This window comes from Neolamprologus brichardi, chromosome 23 (genome assembly GCF_056152115.1).
Source record: "Neolamprologus brichardi isolate AB-2024 chromosome 23, ASM5615211v1, whole genome shotgun sequence".
Taxonomy (NCBI): domain Eukaryota; kingdom Metazoa; phylum Chordata; class Actinopteri; order Cichliformes; family Cichlidae; genus Neolamprologus; species Neolamprologus brichardi.
The window spans coordinates 32,726,011-32,750,095 of NC_142125.1; the positions used below are offsets into that span (position 1 = coordinate 32,726,011).

Sequence of the window (24,085 nt, forward strand, 5' to 3'; positions counted from 1 at the left end):
TGTGTAATGAATGGTCAACAGAGCAGCGGGCTGCTGTGGCCTGAGCAGCCGGCGGGTGAAACTGTTTTGGCAAACAATTATTAGCATTTATTTTAAGCCTCGGAGGAGAACGCAGGCAGTCATAAGAGAGAATCTGAGCGGTGATCTTAATGTGTGCACTCACCAAGCTGGTAAAAATGCCTTAAATCTATCGCTTTAGCACGGCAAAAACCAACTGCAAGATCTCCAAATCAATTATGGTAATAATTCAGCATAAGGAAATGTTAACATGATACAATATGGAGCACGTTGCTGCACAGCACAACATCTCCACTCTGGGAAACAGCAGCCGCAGGGACTGAACCAGCATCCACTCTGCGCCCACCAGGCTCCACTGGTACTGTAATGAAAATGATACTATCATGACGCTCAGCCTCATTGGTGGCAACTTGGAGGCTTTTATGGCCATTTCTGTCTCTTTAAATCAATGAAGCGATAACTGTGTGCATCTGAATTATTATGATTATAGCTTACTTATTAAGCAACTACCAAACTGGGTTATTGGATGTCTGATTGGTTGTCTTTTACGAGTTCAAATCAGAATGTACTGTCCTCTTACAAGAATAATAGAGCTTTACTAAACTGCTTTACTTCAGTGCGTTCATTCATTATCATTAGTCATATTCAGACTTCTGAGTGAATTTGAATCAGGAGTTACACTACCAAATTACATGAATGAACTCTTATTTGAATACAAAATCAACCTTTTTAGATCCTTTTTGTTAGACTCCAAGGTTATCTCTAGCTAAACCGCTCAACCATATGTGTAATTCACTAATAATAACGGGAGTTGTTTTTCCTCTGCTCCCAGCCTATAAACCAAGACACGAGTCAAAGCACAGAGGAAGGTTGGAAGAATCAATTCAAAACAAACGCATTTACTCTGCTAATTGATTACTCTGATTTAATCAGATTCAGCCAAACAATCAATTTTGCAACATCGACTTTGTCACACCGAGCTCCATTACAAACCTGGTAATTTAATGTTACCTTTGTATCGGCAAACCTACAAACCCCAGACAGAATAAAACGTTTTGCTCTGGTAAAAGATTATTGGGACTAAAATTCGGCCAACGAAATATCCAGCCAAGCAGTTCAACAATTCAATTAAAGCTTAATTTATTCAACTGGTTAACAGCGTCAGTCAACTACCCATTGCGGCAGATTACTAGGACAGCAGGCCTAAAAGTTATTGAATAATACCGTGTAATTTAACAACGGCTGTTTGGTTTTGTGGACGAACGCCGAATTGAAGTGTGTCTGCTTACAGTTCAGATGTGGTTTCTGGTTACGAGGTGTGTGCTTTAGCCGAGGAGCACGGGAGCAAACGGAGCTACATTTGGCGTTGAATCCTGTCGGGGCTAAGCTAACGACTCTTACCTGGCACCGTGACTTGCTAACGCTTGAGAACGGCCAAACACCGGCGACCTGAGCGTTCTCACTCTAGCAAAGAGAGGTGCTTACTGGTAACTAGTCCGTGTTGCATGATTACAACTACCCACTTAACATTATTTGTCGCAAACCAGTAAATGCAGGACAGGATACTGCAAATATCTTACGTTGCCTTACCGCTTCGGTTTACAATCGGTGAACAGGCGCAGTTGTCTCCACCGAGGGTGAAGTAGCTAGTGTTTGTGGCAGAGTGAAGAGGCAGCGTCCAGCAGCAGGCTGACTGCGTCAGCTCCTCACGCTCGACACGCAGGGTGTTGAAAATATGTCACGTTTAGTGGTGGTTGTTGTTGTTGTTTTAATTAACTTGTGCCAGGAATCAGACAAGCAGTTTCTCAGACAGTTTCGTCATTTTCCTTCACACATCCCCAAACAAATATGTGTTTTTCACACCGTCAGTCGAGTTGCGATTTAATTAAATTTCGTGCTAGGAAGTTACACAGGATAGTCACCGGTACGTAAGTGTAGCGGATGCCGGGTGATATAAACCGAGTGTACCTTGAATTTGCCGCGAAACCATCCTGGTCTTTTAGTTCAGTCTGCTGTTTTATTGCTTCGCGTCATTGCGCACTATCACTAGGTAGGAGAAACCTTACATATATATAAATCAACCGAAAATACCGTTCATGTATTTATTTAATTCATTTTGTATTGGTTTTTTTTGCTAACACTTCTGCCATGTGACCAAATTTCTCTGAGTTCATTACAGGATAGCAATAAATGGGTGCTTGTGCTAGAAGCATGTGGTTATATGTGAACACGGTAAACATAAAAGCTTAATAACAATGTCTAGTTACAGAATAGCTAGGAAGCAGCAGAGCAGCGAGGAGTGTAACTAATGTAACTAATTAGGTGGTGCTTTTATTTCTATAGGCAGTTTCACAACTTCCTGTGTCCTCTACTAGCTCTAGCTAAGGATGCTACAGACTCGCTGAAGTTTTTAACGGGGTTAGTGCTGTGTGGTAATGCTGCGTTTTGGTGCCGATACGATACCAAGTAAATACTTGGCCAATATTGCTGATACCTATACTAATACCTTTAACCTATAAAGGCAGCTTATGTAGGGGAGCAGTATGTCATGATTTATGAGCTGAATCATCCTCAATTTGCCAAATTCTGAACACATTTTAATAACCACTACAGGATTCTGTTGTTTACATGTGCTATAGGCTGTAAAAATACACGTAACACACAAAAAGGTTAACACATTTTTCATTGATTTATTTATAATTTATTATAATTATTATGATTTATTTAACACAATTCAGTGGGCTACACACTGGACTTGGGAACAAAGTACCGATCCGATCTCGCTATTGATCCAATACTGATACCCGCATTGGCATTGAAGCTATCAGTACTTGGATGGATCTGCCCACCAATACATGGAGTGTTTGGCTGCTACTTTGGCAGGCCTCAGCCCCTAACTTGTCTTTTTGTTTGATATGTCTTCCAGGCCTGTTTCCAGAGATTATTTATTTCTTTTGTTTTTAAATATTTGCACAAAAGAATCTGAATATTTGGCCCAAAATACCCTCATGGTATGAAATGAAAAGTTTTTTCACTTTTCATTTGCACACTCAGTTGCACAGTGGTCATTCCTTTCATGTGATACCAACCAGCTACATACCAATAGACATGAATGATAGACTTTCCTTCTGCTCTTAAGCGCAGGTAGTGCCAACTTTCTGTGCTTAGTAGTTCTTCTTAGCCACAGTCATAGTTTTGTTGGGTCGCTGGTGTGCCTGTCTCAGTGGCTGTGATTACATGTGGCAGCAGACACTTCCAGGACTGACCCGAATGATGAGGCAACACAGAGGAGGTGTTGTTGTGTTGTGACTGGAGGTGGCTGAGACAGGCAACTTTTACTATCACCGTGCTTCATCATCCAGCATTTAATAATGATATTCCTGTCAATGCTACCAAGACTACAGGGGAAAGTTACTCACCATTACTACAAAATCAGCAGTCAGAGTGCTAAACTAAATCTGTTGTGCAATAGATGCTAATCCATGTACATTTTGGTTTAACAGTTATTTTTGTTTTGTTTTTTTTGTCCTCCAGATTCAAATTGGAGCCGACTGAGCAAGTACTGAGAAACTGATGAGGACTTGCTAATGGAAATGGATGATAATGGCCTACAGGCCTCTTGCTGTGATACAAGATGGTCGGAGCAACTGTCAGGCCTTCCTCACAAGCTCCTGCAGCGCCTGATGCCTTTCCAAAGGGAGGGAGTGGAGTTTGCTTTATCGAGGAATGGACGGTGAGTGGTGACACCCCCGGCAACAGTCCAGTCATTTTAAAATGAAATTTACATCTTGCAAATCAATAATAGCTACTAAAGATAGTCGTCAATGAATGTAAACCTACAGAGAACAGAGGAGTACCGCTCTGTTTTCGACATTACACTCCACCTCTGCAAGTATTGATTTGATTTCTGTGAAGATGTTTTCAAGTCAGATGTGTTGTGTAAGCATATAGGAAGAGACTAGCTGCACCTTAAAGGGGACAGTGGTCGACAGTAGTAGATCAAACATGCTAGTTCTCTTGGATTTTATGCACTGAATCTACAACGATTAGCTGATTTTCTTTTTCTTCGTTATAATCATAAACTGTACACTATGTCTAGTGCCTGCTCAGTTCATGTGATATTCTTTCAGCTTTCTTCATTATGTAACAATTTCAAAATTCATAAAATGTTCTTTTTAGAAAAGACTCACTGTTACAAAGGACAGCACAGTTACTCCTCCTCAGTGCACAAAAATAAACTGTAATGTTTTTATTTAGTGCCTAGCCTGCTAGGCCAGGTCGATTTATTGTGTCTAGATGGAATGCTGCAACACAGATAAGCATCAATTTCATTAGTTATCCAGAATATTTTGACATGTAGATGTGCTGGTTTCATCCCTTGGCTAAAGATCTGTCTTTGGACGCCTCCACAGCCAGACCTATTTTATCAATTAACTCTGTTGAGCACCAGCAGAGGAAGTGTAAAGCGTATATGCATGAGTTCTATGACTCACACGGCTATTTTCAACTGCATGTTGCGAAAGAAAATGAAAAATGTTGCTTGTGGGATATTTTTATATGCTTCAAACTGAACAAAGAAAAACATGTACTGAGGTGTCGGTAGAGCAGGTCATCTGTCTTTCTATCTCTATCTCATTGGAAGGTTCATGGTTTGAACTCTGGCTGCTACAGTATCGTTGGGCAAGACACTGAACCCCTAGTTGCTCCTCGGTGTTGGAATAAAAGCACTTAGGAATGTGTGAATGTGAGTGAATGGGTGCTACCAAACCAGTCCATTACCAAGTAGTTCCAATCCAAGCCTGGTTTCATCAAACTTAGATGAAAGGGTTGGCCACCTGGAAATTAGGATCTACTCCCATTTGGTCCATTTTTACCTAAACTGAGATGTCAAAATGTTATTCCTGTTTTGGTTTTTTGTTTGTTTTTTTTTACTTTTCGCTGCTTGTCATACTTCAAACTTCTGGGCTTTAAGCTGCATCCACACTTGAAATGATTCAGAGTGAGCTGCCGACCTGAGGCTACGGGATGTAAATATCATTCTGCAGCTAAGGGCAAAATAACTGCTGATAATGCGAAGGGAGCAATTTCCTGGCAAGCAAGTGAAACAGCTACCAATGAGGAATCCTATTGAATGACATATGACCTGGTATTAAGTACTTTAGAGTGTTTACCCTGGCAAATAAAGACAGCTATGGTCAGTCTTGAGATTACTGATAATTTACATGATTCTAGGTTGGCTTTCGAAGCATCACACGTTATTGAACTTGAACATTTTTACCTTCTTAACAGTGGATTTCCATGAACTTTGGGATTTATTTTGAATGCAAACCAAGTAAATAAATGTAAAAAATAAGGTTGATGCAGTGGAAGGCACAGGGCCGTCCGGTCGAGCACTAAGCCAGGACTTGGGGGCGTTTTTGACAGTGAAGGTGTCTCTTAAGAAATCTGCACATGAAGGTCCCAACATGGTAGCCCGTAGATGCTATGCAGAGCTTTACTGACCCACGTGTTGTAGCTATGGGGCAATGTGAAAAATACATGGAATAAACTGTGATGCGGGCTACTTGTGTTTGTATTGGTTTTGTTGTGGGATCCTAAAGCTTGTCCCCTTGGCCACCTAGAAGACAGAAGTCATACAAAGACTTTCCTTACAGTAGTCTTAAAACATGTAGTCATGGCCAGGGCAATGGCGTGCAAGGCTGACTTTTACTTTCTCTAGATAAACCACGCTGACCGCTGTTATCGTGGCCCAGTCTGAACTACACGGTGATTGAATCTGTGCTTTTAGTGTGGGGCAAAAGAGCACCTCAGTAAAGGAGAGAAGTGGGGTGGATTTACAACAACGCGCAAAACAAGAAAACACATCATTGCTAAAGAAATAAAGAATAATAATTGTTTTTAATCTCAATTTCATTTTGTTTTATTCATTACTCGAATCCAAACTGGTGATGGAAAATAAAATTTGATTTATTGCTCAGACCTCAGCAGTGGGATTATAAGAACAACAATAACAACAATGTACAGCGTGTGCAGTTATACCTGTGCACTTCCCCAAGGCCGAGGCAGCAGTTAAGAAATGGTGTGTTTTACTGCTTATGAGTTCAACTTATCATTTGTAAAAAGGCACAAACAGAAGTTTTATTTGACCTCTTTTAAGAGACCTTGTAGAGTTTCTGGGCATGCGTAGGGCTGCGGAGTAATCTTTTAAGAGTGTGAAATCGGTGGGTCTGTGTTTTTGTCAATATGTGATGTGCATGCACACACAGGAAGAAAATGTGGCGCTCCTGTGATGGTATGGCTTATGTATATGCAAGATCTGGCTTTAAGGATAGTCAGTGGTCTTGGCGTTAAATGTGAATAAGCTTCCCCTGAATATCCATAAGTCCTGCAAGGTAATGCTAATCAAGTGCATAAAGTTGATTATCTTTTGCACAACATTCAGTCTGTGATGCTGTGCTGGAAGATAAGCTCCTAGCACTTCAAAGGTTCTGTTTGTCACTGGTGCTTTGATTTTTCACTTCCTGATGATGATGATGGCGATGATGATGATGGGGATGTTCATTTGAGCATACAGAGAAGCTCTGCAGTATAACACATCTCCCACTATAGCATCAGTGTGTGATTTAGTCAAATAGGATGGTATCTTTGCACCAATAATTTCCCTAATGGAGTTTTAAAGTAGACGGTTCAGCTCCACTTTAGTGCAGTGAGAACGGAGAATTCTTACCACGCTACAAAATGTAAAAAGTATGTCAAGAAGAATATATTCTAAATACAGATGTTCAGAAGACTGTAAGACTGTAGCTATGAAAATGGGTATCCACAAAAAGCTTCTGAGTTGCCCCCAACTGTTTGTATGCATGGAGCATTAACTGTAGGAACCGACCGGGCGGGACTTGCCCGTTTCCTCCTCCCTGACCAGTCGATATACATGTGGGTTCTCGGGAAGGTCAGCACAGGAGGAGCCAATCTGAAGGGCTCTGCTTTGATGCAGCGGGTCAGGAGTCAATTGGCTCTCACTGCACCGTGCGGACAGCTACCTCAGTCAATTGGCATCAGTGTGGCGGGAAGAGCAGCGCAGGCACCGTTTCTCTCTGGAGACTAGCACAAATGGTATTAGCAGAAGAGACTACAGGCAGCGGGAGGTTGTGATTTTTTTGTGATTAAGATCATTTTAATTACTTAACACATATAACAGGCATGTCAGGTTTGGTGTGGTGGTAATAAATATTAAACAAAAATATGAATATAAAATTGGCAAATCTGCTTTTGAGTCTTTGAGTAATCTTTTTAAATAATAAAACTGGAACTCCATTTAGATTCTGTTTGTGTCTACACTTTTTTCACATGACTGTAATGCATGCCAAGAAAGGAGACATTAACACTTTTTAAAATTAAATATTAAGATATACTGAAAAAAAACTCTGTATTTGATTGGCGTAATTATTTGTATCATATTTCCACACTAAACTCAGATGAGAAAATATCAACTGCTGTATATAGAAAATCCTAACTTGAAACAGATTGGAGCTGATGTAGGATACACTCTCCATATCTGGTAAATATTAGGACAGAGCTGCAGGTATTTGCCAAAGTCTAATACCATCAGTTGATTATTAAAAGCTTGGCTTCCAGCAATAGTTTGGATTTTGAGGTTTTTAAACAGATGTATTCCAAGCCAGTCAGCACACCACACCGTTTTGGATTTTTTTTGAGGAATGAAAGTAATAGCCACAGATTTAACAGACGCAGCTGTTGAGCTTTATTCACATAAATTTAACATGATTTTTTTTCTGTTGTTATGTGTATTTAAAGTTAAAAGCAGAAATAATCAACCAGAAAATGTGTCTGAGCCTTGATGTTCAGTTACTTTAGGTAGTAAGCTACGCTACGTGGACAAAACTGTTCGAACACACTACATTTGTATAAAATCATGCATCCAGCCACACAGTCTGCCTTTACATACAGTTTTGAAAGCATGCATTACATGTGTAATGTACCAGTACCTTTATCTATTTAGTGTAGTTAGCTGGTTCCTACTGTGTTTTTTAGTTGTTAGTTTTTTTGGCTAGCTAATGAAGCTAAGCTAAAGCTTATAAAGCTGATCTAAAACTGTGTTTGTTTGACTGCTTAGCTTCCATGAATGGACCTTTATTTTAGAGATTCTCCATCACTGCATGACACTGGGTTTAACTATTAGTGTTTTTCTTTTTTTCTTTTTTCTTTTTTTTTAAAAAAAGCTAATGAAAATGCCTATTATGCTTTTTTATGATGGCTAGCTAGCTGAATGCTTGTTGTTGTTTTGTTTTTTTTTTCTTTTTAAGTGCAGATTATTGCTTTTAGATATTGAGTACATGGAGAAATGCAAATTTTAATGGGCCTGGTCCATCTTGTTACGGTTCTCAGTTACGGACATGCTATATTTGCAACAGTAGACATCAAAAGAGGCTAAGAGGTTAAAATCTTACTTTGAGAGCATAGACAGAGACCACAAGCTAAAATGCAATTGCTATTGGCAGAAACCTTGATCATTCTCTCCGTATTTGAGCCACCCTGCTGTTCTTCATTTCTTCATTCTGAAGACTGAGACTGAAATGAATACTAATATTCAACTGAATATCACAGTGAAAAGGCGGAAATAATATTTCTACCTACTAACATGAATAGACCAGAATGCAATAATGCAGCAGCTGACTTGCTAGATCTTTAGGAAGGGGTATAACAGTTCTGGTAAATGTAGGAAATCACTACCTGAAATGCAACTAGACAAGGCAGGCTGACAGACAAAGAATAAATGGCAACCCTTCATTATAAAATACCTCCTGAAATGCACTGAACATCATAGATTGATGTTGGATGTCTAACAGCGTAGGAGGATACGTGGGCGGATTTTTCCTTTAAATCTCATAGTCATTGTCTCTTTTCACATCCAGAGCATCAAGAGTACCGAAGCAAAACATCAAATGTTGTTGCAATTCAAATACTTATGGAGTCGGCTGTATCGGCCTGTGTAGGAGGGTGAGTGAATTTTATGGAGCTAGATGGGGGATAATGTGGGAAAGTTGCGGTACCGTATGACAATAAAAACCCATGAGATGTGGTTGATTGTATTGTTTAGAAAGTTGGGCTGAAGTTTGCCATTTAAGAGCTGACATTTGTATAGACTCGGCTATTTTAAAGAAGCATACACATAAAATACTGCTCTGAGTGGGCCTAGCCAGGTAGTGAAAAAAACAACAGCATTAATTTGAGTTAAAGTGCGTCCATTAAGACCTCCTGGTCGCTTTCATTAAGGTGATGAAAGGTGTTGACCGTAGCTTGAAACCAGCCATGTGCTGCAGTCTAACCTGCTCTAATTTGTCCTAAATATTATTGTAAGGAACTGCCTCTGCTTTTATTGAATAAGAAATGCTGTGCTGATGCCAGAGGAGGTCAATGCTGTATTCTTTCTCCCTGTAATGGCCCACATATAGAGTTTTGTTCTCTGAATAAATGTAGGTGCATGAGTTTAAACCATATTTACAGAACCGTAATAACTATTCCTAATATAAAGACTGTACACAGAGCGCTTTCATAAAATCATTTGGGCTAATGAGGCTTGGTGCTCGATGGAACCTTAAACCCCACAACTAAATCAGCAACAGTCAGTGTATTTTATCTTATTTGAATCTACTTATTAAGAGTTTATTTTTTAGAAACTTGACTTAATAACTACACCATTTTTCATCAAACACCTACCTAAACACAACCTCCCATTCAGTCCTTTTCACAGGCTCTTTGATACTTTCATTTGGACATTTTGTTTGGCACATAGAAATAGATTTATACAGTAAGTCTGTGCCAGTGGTACGCTGTAACTGCAGCGGTTAGCTAGGTCAGTTAGCTCTGACATCGATGTCATCAGGTGCCATTGTTTCCTCAGCACACCAGCATAAGAATAAATGCTGGTAATGGTGTCGGTCACTTATGTAGGCTGCGTAGTATTCAAATATCTAATCAACCTGGTAACATGTTGACATGGTAGAGAATTTGTTGAAGTTCAAACCCAGTATCAGAATAGGGAAGAAAGGTAATTTAAATGTCTTTGAATGTAGAATGGCAGTTTTTCAGATGATGACAAAATGTTTTACTAGGATTTTCCCATAAAATCATCTTTAGGGTTTCTGCAGAATGGTCTGAAGGAGAGGAAAAACCCAGTGAGAACCAATTCCCCACGTGAAAAACACTTGTTGATGTCAGTGTAACCCAGCCACAGGGGAGACAAGCCAGTGTACTCCTAGTGTTGGTCCCAAGCCCAGATAAATGGGGAGAGTTGTGTCAGGAAGGGCATTCGGGGTTAAGGCTTTGCCAAATCAAACATACAGGTGATAAAGAATCAGATCTGTATGTTGGAACAGTCTGGGCCCAGGTTAAAAATAACTGCCTCCACTGCTACTATTGACTGAAGAGGGGGAAGGTGTGTTAGGAGGCAGCAAGAGAGCAGTCGGATAACTCAGGTTGAGTGGTTTGGGGATAAAGTCAGAGATGGTTTGGACATGTGCAGTGAATCCATCCTTTGTTGTAGTACTGGTTCAGGTGGTGGTGTGGGGGATATTTTCTTGGCGCACTTTGGGCCCATTGAAAACAACTGACATACTTAAGTGTCACCGCCTACCCGAGAATTGTTGGTGACCATGTCCATCCCTTTACAACCACATAACCCTTTTCCACTAGTAGCTTCTTGGGTTGGCATGGCTCAACATGGTTTTTAGGCTTTTCCATTAGGTGGAAGTACCTGGTACTTTTAAGGTACCTAGGATTCCATCTGAGGTGATCTGAAAATGTGACGTCAACAGACTGCATGCCATAATTGGGTAGTCAGTGCCGTCACTCAATGAGTCACGGGAGCATCTGCTTTGCGAAAATCGGCACTGCCACTTTTGAAACCTGCCAACAAGGGAAATGGCTACATAAAAAACAACACCATAGTCCCCAAGTCTGAGAGAAAGTCATACACTGAGCAGCAGGTATACCGTCGTTTCGACATCCTCCTTTGTTGTAGCGTAATGGAAAACGACCGCTATTGGTGTATCCATGATGGCTGCTTTCAGGTGCCACGTCACAAAGCTCAGATCATTTCGAACTGCTTTGTTGAACATGATGATAAGTTCATTGTACTCAAATGGCCTCCACATTTACCAAATCTCAATTCAGCAATGGATTTGAAGGAAAAGGAGACTTGCATCAAATATGTGCAGCTGACAAATCTGCAGCAGCTGTGTGATCATGTCACCATGGGCCAGGATCTCTGAGGAATGCTTCCAGTAACTTAAATATATACTGCAAAGAATTGAGGCGGCTCTGGAGGCAAAGGAAAGTCCAGACCGCTACTGCTACTAGCAAGGGCAGCAAATGACAACAAATTTCTTCCTGTTCAAAGGGAGTTTTTCATTCCCACTGTCACCAAATGCTTGCTCATAGTGGGTTGTCTGATAGAGGTTTTCTCTGTATTATTGTAGGGTCTTTAATTTACAGTATAAAGCACCTTGAGGTAGCTGCTGATATGATTTAGTGTCACATAAATGAAACTGAATAAAAAAAGATTCAAAGTTTAAAGTAGCGCTGCAGCAGTTCCTTTGTCATTCAGACAGGCATGGTGATGCAGCAAAGCAAACATCATTTAAACATCACAACCTTTTGTCTCCTGAATGCCTTCACAGTTCGTCATACTTACTTTTGTTTTCTAGTATGGATCAAGCTTTGCATTTGCTATAATATGACGCAGCAATTTACTAATTAGACTGTTTTTTGACATGTCTTAGCAGTAATCTAAAGGGAGTGACTGGGTCCTGTATCTCCCTTATAAATAAAAAACTAGTTTTCATATTTGCTTCCTAAGGTGCTCTAAATTCCATTTCTTCCTAATAAGGCATGAAATTTGCTATAATTTTTTTTTATCAATATAATAGGATAGATTTTGTTTTGTGAAAGCAGCAGGGGATGCATTTCATTAAACAGCATGAAAAATTTCACCCACCATTAGTAACCTGTCGCCTTAATAGGTAACTTTCTATTGTTTGGACCGTATCCATCCAGGATGTAAAGAGGTTTTTATAGAAACAAAGTGCGGAGGTGGCACATCATAAATAAATGTTCCAGCCTGCTGGGTTCAATTTGTGTATTTGAGAAAATACTTTTATTTTTTTTTGAGAAACACTTAACACATTGAAACATAAACAATACGTTCACTTAATCATTTGATAACGTTTTAAGAATAAATGCGTTGTTATGGCCAAACTTACAGTGCATTCATATACTTTATGTAATGTAATAGACTCAGGAGAAGAAAAAGATTATGATTAAACATAACAAAAAAAAAAAATGAAGTTCATAATGTAAGAGCACAGATACGCCTACACCTACAGACCATAAAAGGAACATATTATATTTAATGTGTGGCAAGAGACTGGCAGTTGCAAAGTGCAAAGTTATAAAATCGAGTACATCTTAATAAAAGTTAATGAATTTAAGTTGCACAGATTCACCTGTGACCATGTTCACCAAGTTTGAATTTGTCCATAGTTTAACTTTCAAACCCAAAAGCAGCATCTGTCGTCACATGACCCGATATCAGTTTGTGAACATCATTCAGCTGTGATATTTTGTCCTGAAATGAAGAGAATGTAAATGTGTGGCGAAAGCTAGCATTGGCCATAGCATGTTTGTAAACATTAAAGAGTCAGCAGATGAAAGTTGGCTAACTTTAGCTAGCAGTTACGAAATCAAGTCTTTTATTTATAGCGTGCGTTTAAAAGCAACAGCTGCTCTAACCAAAGTGATTTCCAGTGAGATTAGACACGTGATTTAAAACACTATAAATAAGGAGAAAGGTGTTTATTGAAATGAGCACAATATACACAGTCTCCATGACGATCATTAGGAGACAGAGGAGACGAACAGAGGTTTAAGAAACATCAAGAGAGTGAAAAGTCTAATTGCGGATCCCAAACTGTTCAACAATTTAGGGCCGAGGAATGAAAATGCTCCATCCAGTTTGGTCCTGGCGACAGCTCGTGTCGTGTTTTAAAAGCAAAAACAAAACTGCCAGTACAGCACAGCCACGGGCTCGCTTCTTGGTAGCAGCAAGGAAGTTTGGCTGCTGCGTTTTTGAACAACTTTAGGCTAAAAATGGCCGACTGACTCTACTTTTGATGAAGGTAATTGTGCAAGTTATCTGAAATGGAAAATGCCAGTACTGATAACTGAGCTGATTTGTTTGTTTTATCTTTCATCACTCAATAAAACAGGACTGAGGCCATTTGATTGCGGTGGTGGGGGTGACTGCACGGCCAAAGGTCAGACCCTCACTTTGAGTCTGGTTTAGCAGAAGGAGGCTTTTTCTGCCGTGCAGGATTCTTACATCCTCAATAATAAGAATGTAGCAGCAAAACCTCTGGACATCCTGAAATGAGCAACCTTTCAATTTCAACAAGAAAATCATGTTATTTCTTCTCAAATGCTGCACAGCATTCTTTCAGTCCTTGCTGTTTTTATATGATGAACAGAAACTATTATCTGTAATCAGAGCTCCTGAAGAACGGCATCTTTAGAGGTCATTGCTGTTTTATATGTGATTATTTTTCTGTCTGCTGCTTCTTCTTTTCTTTCTGGAAGTGGCTGAAAACAGAATATAAAAACCATAGTTCAGCAGAGGTGTAGTGATATTAAAAATCTACAATAAAAACAGCAAAACATTATGATTACTTTGGGAAACACTAGCTTTGTTTTTTTGTAATTAGATTTTTCTCCCTTGTGGGGAAAGAAGAGAACTAAAAAGGCTTTCTGACAGTTTTGGGTGAGCACAAAAAAGCCGGGAGCAAAAGCTGAATATTTCTTTGTTTAACTAAGGTTTATAATATCCTTTTTCAAGGCATAGATGCTATCAAAACATGTGAGAACCTGCCTCAACATTTCCTGCTTTGTTTTGATTCACACTATAGAGCAAGACTGCACTATGAGCCCGTAACTGTGTGCGCAATCAGAGTGAGCCCATTCTGGAGCACCCTTTAAGTCAGCCTTTTATCCAGCGTCTAACCTCGTGAGCAGTTTTCTCCACTGACCAGAGAGCAGCACAGGTCCAGTCCTCAGAAGAGAGCCTTAACGGAGCTTTGGAAGATTGGGGTTACATGCCGAGCCCGCACCGTGCCTCACCGCGCAGAGGTCAAAGTCATCAAATCATCACTGCCAGCTTGGGAGGCGCCGGAGCCCGTTTCCTGACACTTTGGGGCTTGTGGGTTTCAGAGATAACATTAGAAAGGTGGTGTGACGGAGAGCGTGCCGTCGTCAGGCAACAGCACTGCAGCATGCTCGCAGTCTCAAACCGTCAAGACGACACTCAGGTTATTTAAAGGAGGATGATTAATGTGTTGAGAAATGGCAAGCACCTGCCCCAGCTGCACTCCCTCTCCTCTGTGTGTGTGTGTGTGTGTGTGTGTGTGTGTGTGTGTGTGTGTGTGTGTGTGTGTGTGTGTGTGTGTGTGTGTGTGTGTGTGTGTGTGTGTGTGTGTGTGGGCGGCTGGATGCGCCAGCACATATACTGTATCCATATATGTGTGTGCTTCCTTTTGTTCGTGTGTGTGTGTCTGGTGTGTATTTTTGCATGTCTATTGTGTGCATTTTTCACAGACGCTTGGTGTGACACTGTGTGTGTGTGTGTGTGTGTGTGTGCATTGCGCTGACTGGGCCGGTGTGCTGGCAATTAGAAAAACCACCAGTGGCAAGGTGCACATTAATCATGTTCCTCAGCTGAAAGAGAGAAATGGGGCGGAGATGGGGAGAGGAAGAGAGGGAGGAGGAGAAAGAATAATGAGAGACGGTGTCTGAGGCATTCAGAGTCGCTCCGTCGCACTGTTTGCTCTGACATGATGTTGGAAGCATTTATGAATAGGCAAGGTCACGACAATGGGCCCAAACCCACTGGGCAGGGAGAACCAGGGGTTGATCTAGTTGCACTTTTTCTACAGCGACAACTTGAGCCAAGGACTGTGTCGCGCTCTCATTGTACCTTACAATGTGCAGCATGAATGGAAGACTAGATAGTAAGCAGGGCTGCACAGTTATGATCAACACGATTATCACAATTATTTGTCACTATTATTCTTTACCCTGTGATGGCCTGAGTGCATCTCCTAACAGTCTTTCTTACTGACTATTTTCCCAAAGCCTTCATTACTCGCTGTGTTTTAGCGGAGATGCGTTCTGGTGATTGCGTTGGTGATTTCGGCGCGTGTTTGTGAGCTGGATGGGTGCGCTGACGTGCGCTGGCTCCCTTTTATGGCTGTGTGAGTCGTTGGACAATTAATGTTGGCAGTCATCGCTTTTCTTGGCCTTCACGCACGAATCATCAGTTTGTGGTGTGTTTTCAGTCAGTTGAGTAAGTCTGCAGAACTCATTGCATGCGATTTCTCCTCGGTTAACATCGCTTGTCCTAAATGCAAAATACTTCCAGAAAAAGTTGTGACAGTACCTGAATTTAAACTAGGAAATACTCAGTACTCTTTACCATTTTCAGCAGCGTTTTTTCTTTGACACAAATTTGAAACTTGACAAACGAATAAATGCTGTCGACAGAGTTGTCAAAGGCTATGCAATCTTTTAGTACATCTAGACTGGACTACTGTAACGCACTGTGTACTAGAGTTAGTCATCTCTAGCTTACTTATAATTCAAAGAGCCTTAGTAAGATAATTGACTGGGACAAAAAAGAGAGCTCACATTACTCCAGCATTGACAGCCTTGCATCAGCTTCCCGTGCATTACAGGATGGAGCATAAAGCAGCGCTGTTTGTGTTTAAAGCCTTAAATGGTCTTGTGTTACACTCCCTCGAGATCGTTGAAGTCTGCTTCCCCATCACTCTTCCCCACCAGGTGGTCAAAGCTTATTTCAAAAGAGAGTTATGCCTTTGCTGGTGTTGCACCAAGACTCTGGGATGACCTCCCAAGTGACCTCAGACAAACCTCAGCTGCGACTTTCTTTAAGACCTACCTTTTTTTTTTTTGCTGATCTTTGCAATAGGTTGTTTCTTTGATATTTATGTGTGTAATGTGAATGTGTGTCATTTGAATTTTAGGATTTTACAAATGTACTAAATAAATAAAATCGACTTACTAACTCTTCAACACATTATTTTTTCCATTTAGTCATCAGCATTGATGTGACAGTAGTGAAATATCAACTAATCCCAGCTAACCACATCAGGGGTAATACTGACCGATTACAGGTATTATAGTAGTAGAACATAGTTCGGTTGCTAAACAATGTCATATGAGAGAGCCACGTTAGGTGAGCGTTCATAGGTTCAGTCATGGCTCATCTCCCCCTCCATAAAAAGCTGGGATTTCAGATGTAAACAACATTAGGACCCTAATGATAAGCAACCTGTAAATCAGCTATTTTTGATTGATAATTAAATGATTAATTCATTGTCATAGCAGCTGCCCATTTTCCGTAGACTGACTAATGGGATTAATTGATTATTTTTTTCAGCTCTTGTTAGTCATAATGCTGCATTCTCCCCGAGAATGTACCGAGCCAAAAGCTTCTCCATGATGGTAGTGTAACACTCATGTTTGGAAATGAAGTGTAATTTTTTTTTTAATGGATTTAAATGTTAATGGTTACATTTTAAAGCTTTTTGCACTTATTTTCACGCATAGTGTGTGAGTGCTACACTGTAAAGTAGATGGCAAAAATATAGGAATGAATCACGTATGTTGTATTTGTGCTACAGTAATAATGTGCCCGTATTCGTCGGGGACTTATATATTGTTGGGGGCGGGTGTATACCAACATTTTTACCAAAAAGTACTGATCTGATGGCTTCTATTATTTATATACTTACAGTATAGAGCTTGCTTCTTCTCCTTTGGGGTATGCTCCATGACTCATTTTCCTGTTCAAGTCAACTCTTCAACCAATCAGAATTCTACTTACGTGTATTGTCATATCCGTTGGCTTTTTGAAGGACTGTTGGTTGAATTCCCACAGTCCCTGTCCCCGCATAGCCAAAGAGTTAGACAAGCAGGCACCAACGCGGGACCATAAATCCCAAATAACACTACTCAATAGAAATAAAAATGTTCAAGTTCTCCCCGATGAATTGACCTGAATTAAATTTGTTGCTGCCTACGAGACAGAGAGTGGAACACCGGCTTCTACAGCAGTCAGCGAGGTTTTTTTTGTTGTTTTTAGGAACTGAATGAACCCAAATACATAAACATTGTGGTCTGCAAAGGTACTCTGCTGCATTAGATGCAATATCTCAAACTCAACAGAAACAACAACATAAATATTGAATAGCAAGAAGTCCTGCAGACGTACATTAGTAGTTTTAGTTTTGTTGTATGTCCAGAACCCCTTGCTGTTGGTTTATGTTAACTTTTACTTTGTGTACATGACCCACAAAAGTCTGAGACGTTGGGGTGTGACTGCAGGTTATTAAGGCTTCTCTAATGTTTCTCTGTGGTTGGAGGACCTGATGTCTTTATATGTAAACTATAACGTCTGGCATATATAGAAGCCATTACCTTCTCATCAGCTCTACAAAGTGTGAAACCTGTCTGATAAAGTTTTTCCTTTTGTTTTACAGATGTATGATTGCCGATGAGGTAAGCACACACAACGCTGGCTCAGGAAATCTATTTTCCAAAAAAAAAGAACCTGAGAGTTTGCTGCATGCCTTCCAAATTAATTTGTCAGCCCTCTGCTGCACTCCCACGTGCTTAATCGGTTTTGACACCAGAATCATTCTGAGACCTTATTACTCTTGGGCCTCACATCAGCTCAGCCGTCATATGCAATTTGCCACAGAGTCAGTGCGCAATTGACTTGTTTTTCTCCCCATTCGCCATGTGTTGTTGTTTGGTGGGCCCAGATGGGTCTCGGGAAGACCGTGCAGGCCATCGCAGTGGCGTACACCTTCAGGCAGGAGTGGCCCCTCCTGGTGGTGGTGCCCTCGTCCCTCAAGTACCCCTGGATCGAAGAGCTGGAGAGGTGGATCCCCGAGCTGCAGCCTGGAGACATCAATTTGGTGGAGAACAAGAGCCACACCATGTAGGTCATCGCACCACATTACCCCGTTTGACCTTCATCCCTAAAAATCACCTCCACACTCATGTCAGCCTCTTAGTGTCTGGTTTTACTGGGACTAAATTTTGGTTTTGACTCTTCTGACGTTCTTAAAGCTGGTTTGACTGTTTTATTAAACTAAAGCTCTAAACACAATAGCTGCTTGTTTACATTTAACAGCAAAACTAGAAATCGAATTGAGTTTCTGTCTATTTTTGGTCTCCACCACATCCTGAAGGCTGATCTCTCTCTCTTAATTCTTAAGGCTCACCCCACCTATGTGGGCATAAGAAGACAAGATGAAGCACATACTAATAATGGTGTATAAACACATGGGGAGTGGAGAATAGATGTGGGCGGATCTATGAAATTTTTGCAAATGAAAAAAAATATACCTCGAACATGCACTTTTTGTGTTGACCGTCCTGTCTATTTTATTTATAGTAAATAGCATATTCAAATTACAGACGTTGACCCAAAGTGCTTTAGAGAGACCTTTACATTCCAGGTTTCCAAAAAACTCCTTTTAAAAATATATGAACAGCCTAAAGGTGTGTTTTCTTGTCCAAAAAGGTTGAATCTGTTCATCTGGATGTAGCATTATCAGTGGGAGAAACGTTTCATCACTCATCCAGGTGACTTCTTGTGTTAACTAAGTATTGTGGAAAGTACTTATTATAAACGTAAAAAGGAAAGTTTTCAGACTAATCTTCAGACTAAAAGTAGAGAAGGTGCCTTTCTCCTGAGTTAAAACTGGGAGCTGGCTCCACAGAAGCCTAAAAGCTGAAGGCTTTCCTCCAATTCTACTTTTAGCTCTTTTCGAAAATCACAAGTGCTCTGTTACAATAACAAGGGAGTTGTTCAAGAGCTTGTATGTGAGAAGAAGGATCTTAAATTCAATTCTGGGTTTAAATGCTCCCAACTGTTCACAAATCCCGCTCAACAGGTGGAGCAGGTCCTTATTAAAATGTATTTTTAAGATCAAGTTGAATGATCTCCTAAATATAGAATAAGCAAATTCAAATTTGTTCTACTCCAAATGAAAGGCTAATATTGTCACAATGACAAAGACCACAGTAGCTTAACGGCTTATTATTAAAGCAGCGGTTTGTAACATCAAACTGCACATTACTGCTGCCGTGGTTGTGAAATTCTGGATAGATGGTGAATTATTAATTTTTTGTTTGTTTTGTGGTGTGACTTAGCGTGTACATTATCCGATGCTGTCTCGTTTACAGAGCGTTGCAGAAGGGAAGGTCGATACTGGCTTAAAAATCACATGAAGGTACTTAAAGGTACTGTTTTTGAACCCTGTAACGCCAAGTGTATCATATTTGATACATGAGAGTTTGTGAGTTCTTGACTTTTTTTTTTAAAATTAAATTGCACAATATATTTTTAAGCAAACATCACGCTTTACTGGTTAAATATATTGACTCAATACACCATGCTGTGGCACAAAGTGGTACTGCATGAAGGTACGGCCTGACTTTAGTTCAGCTTTGGCTGATAATCCTTTGATAGAACATACACAGAAATTTTGGGCAGCTGTTTCCTTCCTTTTTTAACACATGTAAGTAACTCTAAAAGAAAGACTTGTCGTTTGATTTTATAGAATATAATTTATTATCAATTCTCTGGTTTCAAACCCCCCAAAATAAGAATGTCTGGTGTTAATACATTTAATGGTAAACTAACCATGTTTCCACCGATAACTTTGGTTTTCCTGTGTAGAAGCTCACTCAGGGTCTCTTCAGTACTCATACTATCCATGCAAAGTATTGTGCGAGTGGACGGCAGCAGCCATTACTTGAATTTAAAGCGTCGTTGCCCTTACAATAAGCTGCACAGCAGCATCTAACATCTCTTGTTACGACGTCTTCTCTCCGGCCCTCTGCTAATCATTTACTCTAAAAAGACGTAATAAAAGCGCAAACGTTCACGGTCACACTGTGTGAAGCGGAGGCAGCGTGATAGACGGCAAAGCTGGGCACGATAAATTAATCTCAAAGTGTCCCCTGGTGTCAAGAGCCAGCAGGGGCCGATGTTTGACAGCACTGACAGACAAATCATGTCAAGGCGACGTCTGCGATATTGAACAAGAGCTGAATTTATTTTATTTATTTATTTTTTCCCACGCAGGAAGGAAAAATGCTGTTGCTGGAACGTGCTTCATTTTGTTTGCACTGATTCAGGTCTCTGTATTGTGGATTAATGTTGCATATAAGCTTAGAAAACATCTACTTTTTCATCTTCTCAACTTTCCCCTAGTTTTTTTTTTTCTTTTTAATTTTTGAATGACATAAACTTTCTATATTTGTGACTTGGATTGGATGGGGGGGGGGCACTCCCAGCATCACAGATGAGGTGCAAAGAGGTTGTGAAAGCCTTCTGGGGAAAACGTGTCCTTGAACTGGATGTGTTAATGACTGAACGAGGAGGCAAGAAAAAATTATGCAGCACCTCCTCTCGGTATTTTGACTCACTTGTGCCTTTGTAGAACATGAATGGCACCTTAGGTTTATTTCAGCTTGGAAATGTGTGTCTGTGAGCGCCTGCGTGTGTGGCGAAGTCAAAGAATTAAAGCTTGACAGATGCTGGAAATGTTTTTGATTTCTCAGAGATCATTATTGAGTTTTATGCAGCTGAATGTCGCCTGTGTGTTTGTTTGTTTATCTGTGCCTGTGTACCCGTGTCAGAGCTGCACATACCATAGCTGAAAAATCTAGAAATTGCTATGAAGCCGTAAAAAGGAGATTGATGAAAGGGGTGTGTGTGTGTGTGTGTGTGTGTGTGTGTGTGTGTGTGTGTGTGTGTGCGTGCCTTGACACATATTTAAGTCCATAGGCTCTTTTAAACAGCTTGGTTTGCTTTACCTTAAGGGCTCAGTTGCCAAGTCAATAACACCCGAACATTTAAACAGGTGTCGAGTGTGTATACAATCCTGACTGTAAGCTGTAAACTACACGTTTACTACTTTTAAAGGGGGCTTCTTCAAAAGCTACAGTGATATACTCATCGCCAACAAACTCCATGAAAATCACACATTATATTGTGGCTAAACAGTTGCTAAACTCCCCAAATAATAAATGATTTCCTTTTGTTAAAACCTGTAGTAGAGACATGTTTTAGGAGTTTAACAAGCCTTAAAAAACTATTTGTTATGTTTCATTGTAGAATTACTTTCACGTGTGGATGCAGTAGGTTTGAGAGGAAGGCTCAGAAGTCATATCTAATCCATACAGAAATGCTCTTGACAGATGCTATAACACCTTATAACACCTGTCGTGCTAATAATTGGACACAATCTTATATATAATACTTAAGTAAAATATTTGGATACTAATCCTCAAATGTTTGACGCTCCAATATAAATGGTAAACGTCTTTGGCTTTTACTTTGTAGCTCTTGAAGTTACTTGAGGAAATCTTTAACTAAATACAATTTAGATCATGTGGCCCAAACTTAACGTCTAAAGCTTTCATTAGCTTTTAGAGGCTACAATGTACAGTCAATTGTTAGTTAGCCTTTAGCCCCCCACCCCTCCACATATACAAAAAGTCAGTTACTAAGATTTTGGAGCATTTTTTAAATAAACTTTTTTATAAAAAATATTTTTTTTAAAAAAGGATAAATTCTGGGCTATTTCTGAGCAATAAGATGGTATAACAGACTGTTGGTTTTGGTCTTTTTATGAGGCTTATTGTCAATAAAACAGTTACACAGCAATCATTGAAAAAGCACAAACAGCAAGCACAGAGTTACTAGTTTCACTGTAACCATAGAAACCTGATAATATTCTTGTTTCTTGTGTCACAATCATGGGTAGTTTACAGATACACATTGTAATAAACACATTATTCATTTTGAATCTAAAGTTCAGCTATTGTTAGCTATCTCTGTCTCCCATTATTGTATTGGTTTCACACTACTGGTTTAACAAAAACCATTAAAAGAAGTGACTCTTTTTATTGGTCTTTTATGTGTATGCTGTTATCCTTTCAGTGGCATTGGTAGCAGTAAAGTGACGGTCCTGGGTTATGGCCTACTCACCACAGATGCACGCCCCCTGGTGGAGGCACTGAGCAGGCAACGGTTTGCCGTGGTGGTGGTGGACGAGTCGCATTATCTCAAATCCAGGAACGCAGCGCGGACGAAGATTCTCGTTCCTCTCATTCAGAGCGCCAAGCGCGCCATCCTGCTCACCGGTACCCCTGCTCTGGGTCGACCTGAGGAGGTAATAAAACTTGATTAAATGGTAATTTAATGACGCCTCAGGGGGAAAGGATACAAATTTAACTGGAGTAAGCTGTTTTGTTTTCTCACCAAATGACACGGCAGATTCAAAGTTCCTTCAAACGCCGCTTTGAATTTTTAATGAAAAATTAAACACAGAGCTGAAGAGGAGGGAGCAGTGTGGCTAAATAGAGAAGGCTGCATTCAGTTGATTTGGAACAGATGGATTTTTATAAAGGAATCCTGAGCCCACACTTGTGAGGAGAGATTAGCAGGCCAGCTCGGGGCTCAGCTCTGGCTGCTCACAAAGGTGCTCCACTGTGCAGCGCAGGTAGATCGCCATGGTAACTTGCTCCAGAGCAGGCTACGCTCGGATCCGACATTCAGAAAGCCAATTAACTCTCTCCGGCGTCACTTATCCTCCAGGATCCCGTGGTCTTATTTCAATAACCTTTGTTGCAAAAACTTCATTTACAAAGCCCGATATGAAGAGACACTGCACCGCAATAAATGAGACAAGTAATAAAAAGAAACGCACAGGAGGAGGGGGGGACTATTGAATTTCAAGACAATAAGAAGGGCTGTTCACAGGACAACGGTGTTTGGAGAGCGGCTGAGCCAATCCCCTCTCCATAATGATTTATTATATCATTTTTATATATGTTATATTGAAGCTGTAGATTACAGCCATATTCCATCACTGCAGCTAAGGAAGATGAAGAAGACGTCGTGAATAGAAAATCCTTTCACCGTCTCAATGTGAAGAGACAATACAGTATCAATAACAAACACCGTGTGCCCGCTGTACTCCGATACAGCTGTGTGCTTAGGCGTTTTAAACTTCCCACAATTCTTCCAGTCATCTTCTGCAGCTTCGGGAGCAGAGTAACTCTTAGCTTTTACTGTGTTTGTGTTGCTTAAATAGTCATGATGTTGGCTTAATGAATAATTGATGAAAGTTCATGTGTTTATTAGCTGATTCTCATCATCTTCTGTAAAGATTTAGTCCCTTTTTTCCTTCCTTTTTGCAATTTCAGTGCAACATTTAAGAATAATTTGTTTTAGCACACTGTACAGAACAGCCTAATTGTGAATAGCTGTTTCCTTCAGTGCACACACAACCACACGCACCCACCCACGCACATACACAGAGGCCCCATAATTATTCGTAACCTGCGGTCTATCTTATTCAAGTTTTTTTTCCCACCCGAATGTCTGTGCTGCATATTAAAAACATTACAACTTTATTTATTAAAGTCTTTTCTTCTAAACAGGTTTCCAAAGTGCTCTGCACATTTATGTAAAAGATATGTTAAATAACAACACAGTGGAGAAACTAAGAAGAGGCACCGCCTAAGACCCGAGCTCTTTCATGGCATGCATTTTTAATTTTTCTTTGCTATTTGGGCTGATTGGGACCTAAAGAATGTAAAAACAAAGAATTACCAGATTTTTTTTTTTAACCTAATTTTTGTTTTTGAGAAAAATGAGATCCACATATGAGGACATTCGTTTCAAATTTTGATAGAACAGTGGCAGTATAATGTCCTCGTAAGTGGATATCAGGCACTTGTAGAGAAAAATTAAGTATTTTGGTCTAGACGTCCCAAAATGTGATGTCCACATATGTGGACGCCAGGTCTTAGGAGGTTAAAGACCCAGAAAAACATCTGTCTGTAAAATTGAAAAAAATCAATGATGAAGAGTATATTAAACATTCGGAAA

The 24,085-nt window shown here is 40.2% G+C and overlaps 2 protein-coding genes across 9 annotated transcripts in view; one reads left to right on the forward strand and one right to left on the reverse strand.

The window, feature by feature from the left end:
• LOC102794246 (R3H domain-containing protein 1) overlaps positions 1-1,699 on the reverse strand; it is a 52,598-nt gene extending 50,899 nt beyond the window's left edge. For all 7 annotated transcript variants that reach the window (XR_015717211.1, XR_015717210.1, XM_087836495.1 and 4 more), the window contains exon 1: positions 1,609-1,699. The gene's annotated coding sequence lies outside the window, so the exon portion shown is untranslated. The remainder of the gene's footprint in view (positions 1-1,608) is intronic.
• A 282-nt stretch (positions 1,700-1,981) lies between these two features.
• The window catches only part of zranb3 (zinc finger, RAN-binding domain containing 3), a 119,266-nt gene continuing 97,162 nt past the window's right edge, over positions 1,982-24,085 (forward strand). For both annotated transcript variants that reach the window (XM_006795711.3, XM_035909868.2), the window contains exons 1-5: positions 1,982-2,068; positions 3,553-3,751; positions 17,646-17,664; positions 17,931-18,109; positions 22,130-22,361. In XM_006795711.3, the coding sequence (XP_006795774.2) occupies positions 3,606-3,751; positions 17,646-17,664; positions 17,931-18,109; positions 22,130-22,361 (576 nt within the window). In that variant the 5' untranslated portion in view covers positions 1,982-2,068; positions 3,553-3,605. The remainder of the gene's footprint in view (positions 2,069-3,552; positions 3,752-17,645; positions 17,665-17,930; positions 18,110-22,129; positions 22,362-24,085) is intronic.